The sequence below is a fragment of the Montipora capricornis genome, chromosome 12 (genome assembly GCF_036669925.1).
Source record: "Montipora capricornis isolate CH-2021 chromosome 12, ASM3666992v2, whole genome shotgun sequence".
NCBI lineage: Eukaryota > Metazoa > Cnidaria > Anthozoa > Scleractinia > Acroporidae > Montipora > Montipora capricornis.
In genome coordinates this window covers 13,961,583-13,968,560 of record NC_090894.1, presented here as the reverse complement: position 1 = coordinate 13,968,560, position 6,978 = coordinate 13,961,583, and the positions used below count along the sequence as shown (strand labels likewise).

Genomic DNA, 6,978 nt, shown 5'->3' with positions numbered 1-6,978 from the left:
TTCCCAGGTATATTTAAGAGCCGGATGAAAAGAGTTGATGGAGGTTATAAATTGATCGAGTTCTTCTCTGCTGGATGAAATAGCGCCGATGCAGTCGTCGATGTAGCGGCCGTAGAGTTCAGGTTTGGGGCCGTTGTACTGATTAAAAAATTGGTGTTCAACATATCCTACAAAAAGATTGGCATAGCTAGGTCCCATTCTTGTGCCCATCGCTACACCATTAATTTGTTTGTAATAGTTGCCGGCGAATGAAAAACAGTTAAGCGTTAAAACTAGTTCGGCAAGGCGGAGGAGCGTTTCCGAGCTAGGTTCTTTGACAGTGCGTTGATCGAAAAAGTGTTTAAGTGCTTGAAGACCTTCGCTGTTAGGAATGACTGTGTATAGAGATGTAATGTCCATGGTGAAAATAAGTTTGTCTTGGCCGGAGAAATTGAAATCGCGGAAAATTTGTAGTGCGTGTGTACTGTCTTTGATGTATGATGGCAAAGATTTGACGATAGGCGTCATAATCCTGTCTAAGTAGCTAGAAATGAGTTCGGTGGGGCAACTACAGGCAGAAACGATAGGTCGACCTGGGTTGTTGGGTTTGTGAATTTTAGGCAAGAAGTAAATGCACGAAGTTCTAGGGGTGTTGATGATGAGATTAGTGGCAGTGTCCGGTAATTGTTGATTAACTATAAGATTTTGAATGGTGTCTTTGACAAGTTTTTGATTGTTGGAAGTGAGATCTTTAGGGATTTTGGCATAAAACGAGGTATCCGAAAGTTGCCGCAAAGCTTCTTTTTGGTAAAGGTCGGACCGCCAAACAACTACCGCGCCGCCTTTGTCGGCCGATTTGACAACTATGTCGTTGCGTTTACTAATATTTTTAAGCGCCGCCCACTCTTCCGAGGAAAGGTTGGAAAATTTAGTGTTGCGATTGAATTTAAGTTTGTGAATGTCGTGACGGCATTTTTTGGTGAAAAAATCTAAAGAGGCAAATTGTCCCTCTGGGGGAGTCCATTTGGATTTGCGAACTAGAAGTGTTTCAAAAATATCTTTATTAGAAGTGTCCGAATCATCCTCTTTGTCGTGAAAAAAGGCTTTTAACTGAACGCGGCAAAGGAATTTTTCAACATCTTGCTTAATAGAATTTTTGTCCCTATTACCAACCGCACCAACGGATTTTCTATTAAGCAAGATGTTGAAAAATTTCTTCGCCCCTAGAACTTCGTGCATTTACTTCTTGCCTAAAATTCACAAACCCAACAACCCAGGTCGACCTATCGTTTCTGCCTGTAGTTGCCCCACCGAACTCATTTCTAGCTACTTAGACAGGATTATGACGCCTATCGTCAAATCTTTGCCATCATACATCAAAGACAGTACACACGCACTACAAATTTTCCGCGATTTCAATTTCTCCGGCCAAGACAAACTTATTTTCACCATGGACATTACATCTCTATACACAGTCATTCCTAACAGCGAAGGTCTTCAAGCACTTAAACACTTTTTCGATCAACGCACTGTCAAAGAACCTAGCTCGGAAACGCTCCTCCGCCTTGCCGAACTAGTTATAACGCTTAACTGTTTTTCATTCGCCGGCAACTATTACAAACAAATTAATGGTGTAGCGATGGGCACAAGAATGGGACCTAGCTATGCCAATCTTTTTGTAGGATATGTTGAACACCAATTTTTTAATCAGTACAACGGCCCCAAACCTGAACTCTACGGCTGCTACATCGACGACTGCATCGGCGCTATTTCATCCAGCAGAGAAGAACTCGATCAATTTATAACCTCCGTCAACTCTTTTCATCCGGCTCTTAAATATACCTGGGAAATTTCGGAAACTTCATTGGCTTTCCTAGATATCAAAGTTTCTATTAGAGGCAACGTGCTATGTACTAGTGTGCACTACAAACCTACTGATTCACACAGTTATTTGTTGTATTCATCGTCACATCCATCACATGTCAAGAACTCCATTCCTTATTCTCAATTTCTTAGACTTCGACGTCTATGTAGTGATGACTCCGATTTTTCCAGCAAATCAGAGGAGATGTGCCAGTTCTTCGAAAAACGTGGCTATCCTGTCTCTGTGGTCAAAGCGGGCCATCATCGCGCCCAACAATTTGATCGACAGTCATCACTACAAACGTCACATAAAGATAAGAATGACAGAATTCCATTCACCCTCACTTTCCATCCTCATAATCACGCAGTCAAAAGCATCATTCTTAGTAATTTTAAATTACTCCAAAATGATCCCGAGACTGGTAGAATCTTTTCGCAACCTCCACTTATTTCATTCAAACGCGACAAAAACGTAGGCAACTTTTTAGTTAGAAGCGCTCTCAAAACCAACGAGCAACCCGGCACTTTCAAATGCGCGCGCTCACGATGCAAAACTTGTCTTTTCATTGTTAACACTAGCAAGATATCGGGACCTATTAAAGCGATCTGTTAAGATCACCGATCGTTTCACATGTACCTCCGCAAATGTCATTTATTGCATAACCTGTACGTTATGCAATAAATTATACATTGGTGAGACAGGTAGACGACTAGGTGACCGATTCCGCGAACACCTTCGCGATGTTGAGAAGAATGACAAGGATGCATCTAAGCCAGTCGCTCGCCATTTTAATCTGCCTAACCACTCCAAAAAACACATGGCTATCTGCGGCCTTTCCCTACATCTAGGTACGACGGAAAGCCGCAAGAATCTGGAACAAAAATTCATCTTTTAAATCGGCACCCTTAATCCTCACGGTATTAACGAACGCTTTTCATTTAACTAATATATTCCTACTTTTCACGTTGCCATGTTACAACCAATAGCGTAGCTCCTACTCTACTATAAAAACTACACGTAACCCATAATCCCTCGATTTGCTCTGACGAAGGGCTAACGCTCGAAACGTCAGCTTTTAGAATCTCTGTACGGTGGTCAATTTACATTATCAACTCCGTTGATAAACCAAATTTTTGTATACTACTTCCCCACCGACGCAGCACCACAGTTTCTTTAGAAACTACCCCTTCATTCATATGTACAGGTGCACCTGGGAAGGTGAAGTAGGTAGATCCAGTAGTCAGAAAGGGTCTTGAACCCAGGATCTCGGGATCTCAAGGCAAGCGCCCTAACCCACAATAACCGACAGCTGCGTAAACATAACATAACATAAACATAAACATAAACATGAACATAAACAGAACCTAACCTAACCAAATTAACCTAACCTAACCTAACTTAACATAACGTAAGATAACGTTTTATTCAGGAGACTACAACACAAATACAAAAACTTCCTGAAAAGGAATATCATGAGGTAAACCATGTATAAAATTAATTTTCCCAACTAAAAAACATACAAAAATTTCGATAGCTAGATAAATTCGATAGCTACTCTGAATTCAATAAATATTCAAATAAATTTTAAGACTACTTTTAAAAACTGGTAATGATTCGGCCTGTACAATATATCTCGGCAATTCGTTCCATATCCTTACAAGAAGGAATATTTGTAACAAATACGACCGCGCTTTTGCAGTAAAGTTCGTAGTCGCGATTAGCTCTTTTATGCGTACTTTAGGCAAACTCAAAGAAATCTACGAGAGAGAGATTATCAATACCAAAACTATTTTATAACAGATAGAAATCTCTACGCTTTTCTAGTGTTTCTCAGAGTGTGCATGTCTATGTAATCCGCAATAAGAGTAGGGGAATAGAATCGGGTCCCTCCGAGGACAAAAATGATAAAGCAAGGCTGGCTTTACGGCTGAGATTTAAAAGGTGAATCCTTGGTTTTTGAAGTATTTAAAATGTTACCAATAACGTTTAAAACTAACCATACTCAACAAGTGCTTAAACGTATGGATACGGTACTGGTATTTCAGTGTACTACACCTTTACATTTAATGCATGGTCGTTCTATTGTTAATAGGGAGCGTAAGCAACAACAACGGCGACGGCAACGAGAACGTCATCTCAAAATATACATTTGCGCAGTTTTAATCGCTACGTGACTATTTCAACTTTCTAAATATGATATGGGTGTGGTACATTCTCAAAAATAACACTCGTCGGAACGGCACTTAATTTAGGGGAGAAAATGAAAATTTATCCTCAAGTGCTGACGTACTTGATAAAACCTCAAACTTGGCTAATTCACGTAGTTGTTTCGCTGACGACGGCAAAGAAATGTACAAAAGTGAAAAACGCACATGCAGGGCCTGCAACGCTATTGTTTTTGTCCACTAAATGTGCAAATTTGTGAGGTCGCCGTTGTCGTTGACTAATAGGGAGCTTACGAAACGACGACGCCGACGGCAACGACGACGCTACAAAACAATAGGTTTAGTGAGCAAAAACAATGGCTCTGCACGCTCTGCACGCGCGTTTTACATTTTGGTACATTTCTTTCCTAAATGACGACGTGAAATGACCAAATTTAAGGTTCTGTGGAGGACGTTAGCACATGACGATGAATTTTCAGTTCTCTCGTTACGCTTCCAACCCACTCATACCAGTTTAATTCCTCGACAGTTACTATGTTACTACAGATATGAATAACGCGAACTTGTATTTTTAAATAAAGCCCTCGTAACCGTCGTCGTCCTCGTTTCGTCGTAAGCTCCCTAATAGGGAGCTTTAGCAACTACAACGGCGACGGCAACGACAACGTCAAAAATTTGCATATTTAACGAGCAAAAGCAATAGCATTGCACGCTCTGCACGTTCATCTATTCATTTTTGTACATTTCGTTGCCGTCGTCAGCAAAACAAGAACGGGAAATGACTAAATTTGAGGTTTTTAACGTCAGCCCTAGAGGGTAAATTTTCATTTTCTCCCGTAAATTGAGCGCCGTTCATACTAGTTTCGTTCTTGAGGGTTTGCCACATCTTTGTCACATTAAAATGCTTGGAATAGTCGCGAAGTGATTACAATAACACGAATTCATATTTAATGACGATGTTGTCGTTGCCGTTTGCCGTTGCCGGTCCTCGTTGCTAAAGCTCGCTAATGTTGTTGTTAGATGCGCGAAGATTTCAATAAGCGTCACGAAGTGTTCCCTTAGGGTACGTTCGATTGACCCTATTCCGGAATAAGAATACGTGGAGTGATGATTTAAAACTGTATGTCTGGCGTTTTGAAGCAACAAAGATAATAAAGATATGTTTAAAACAGCATTTTAGCACGTGTTTGACAATTTTAATGTGAATCTTCTTAAAAACGAAAGATTTTAAACTTCTATTCCAAGTATTGCTATTCCGGAATACGGTCAATCGAACTCACCCTTAACGTTCTCCCCAACTTTAACATTACTGAGTCCGTCACAAAGTGTCCCCAGATTATGCTCTAGATCTTCAAGTAAGGATAAAAGCTGCATTTACCCGGAGCTAAAATAACGCTAACCTTTACCATTTCCTTATTGTTGGAAATGGACAGTAAAGGCTTAGATTTCAGTAAAGGGACACTTCCTAATAGCCCTTTTCCACTTGTACATTTTGTTTTCCCAATACAGCTAGATCATATGATAATACTCAGGAGGTTTGGTCCTTTGTTTTGTTCATTAAAAAGAGTGCATGCAGACATATTCATGCTTGCATGCACTCTTTTTAATGAACCAAACTGACCAGACCAAACCTCCTGAGTATTAGCACATGATCTTTATGGGGAAAACAAAAGGTACAAGCAAGGTCTATTGGTCGTGCATCTAATTAGGCGCATCTCTGAAAATAATGGTAATAAGTGTATTGCAATTGCTAGTTTTATTCTCATTGTCCGCAAGAGATTAATCTCTTGTTGTCCACTATGATTTCTAGAGGGAATTTCTTCCTGGTACAACCGTCAAAGCTAATGTTGTCGCTGATCGCTAATGCAGGAAGCAAATAAGTGCGTTGAGCACTTTCTTATGCGAAGCCCCGAATGAAATGATCCCTCCACAGTTAACGTACTCCAAACACGCCAATTCAACCGGCCATGATTACTGAAACGTAGGTTGAATGTCTGACCCTTTTTTTTAGAGTTTCTTTCCTTGTATTTGTTTTTTTTTACAGCAAACTTTCCTCTACGATTCGAGTTTTTGGAGCAACAAGACATCCTACAACCTTCCTGGAGGACAGACTGGGTTCGACACACAAGAAACAAAGTTACCAACTTACTGGAACACATCCTTCAACAAGATCTGTCTCGGTATGAAGATCTCTGCCGCACAATACCCAAATTTCGTCGTCATTAACAAACGGGCTGATTCTCTCTATTCGCTGATTGCCGATGGGCAATATCGCAGCGTAACACTTGGCCTGACTGAATGGAAGAAGCTAATTGGTCCACAGGCTTCTTTACAAACAGGTTGTTTAATGGAGGGATTTAATGTTCAGTGTAGCTATACAAGTTGGTCCAAAGCAAGAATTGGCATTGTTCGTAACGACCAGGCTGGTTGCGATTCTTGTGACTCAAGGCTTGGCTTTGGCACTGGAGGTCTTCACGACACCAGCAATTCGTGTGGAAACGGTGCCTGGGCTAGTGACGGTATCAAAGCCATGGGGTATATTTTGGTGCAGTAAGTTTTTTCTGCAGGGACTGCTAGACCCTGTAATCATTTAAGTAGACAGTGCTATTTACTAGGACAGAAACACTTATTATCAGCACCGAATGGCAGCGATCGAAAATTTTTTTCTTTAACGGAAACTTCTCTAGAGCCTTCAGAAACCTTCAAGTAATGGAACGGTTCTCAGTACACATAAAAGAAGATATTATCGTTAGTGAATCGAACAACTATTAAACAAAGTTGGTTTAAAAAGAAACTTTCTCAGAATGGCCAAGCTATTTCTGGACGAATAAGTTTTGAATAAGAAGTTAGTAAGTATCGGATCGCAAAATTGTCAATGATGGTTCTGCATGGTGACTGCCGTATCTTTGGTTAATACTCATCTGTTAAACATATTGTATTATAAAATAGGTAGTTTAGCAAGGACAACGG

At 40.4% G+C, this 6,978-nt stretch overlaps 1 protein-coding gene across 1 annotated transcript in view; it reads left to right on the top strand.

The window, feature by feature from the left end:
- Positions 1 to 6,562, top strand: part of LOC138027412 (uncharacterized) — an 8,928-nt gene extending 2,366 nt beyond the window's left edge. Inside the window, exon 2 of the mRNA XM_068874985.1 lies at positions 6,020 to 6,562. Coding sequence (XP_068731086.1) covers positions 6,020 to 6,562 — 543 coding nt within the window. The remainder of the gene's footprint in view (positions 1 to 6,019) is intronic.
- Positions 6,563 to 6,978: the final 416 nt, after the last annotated feature.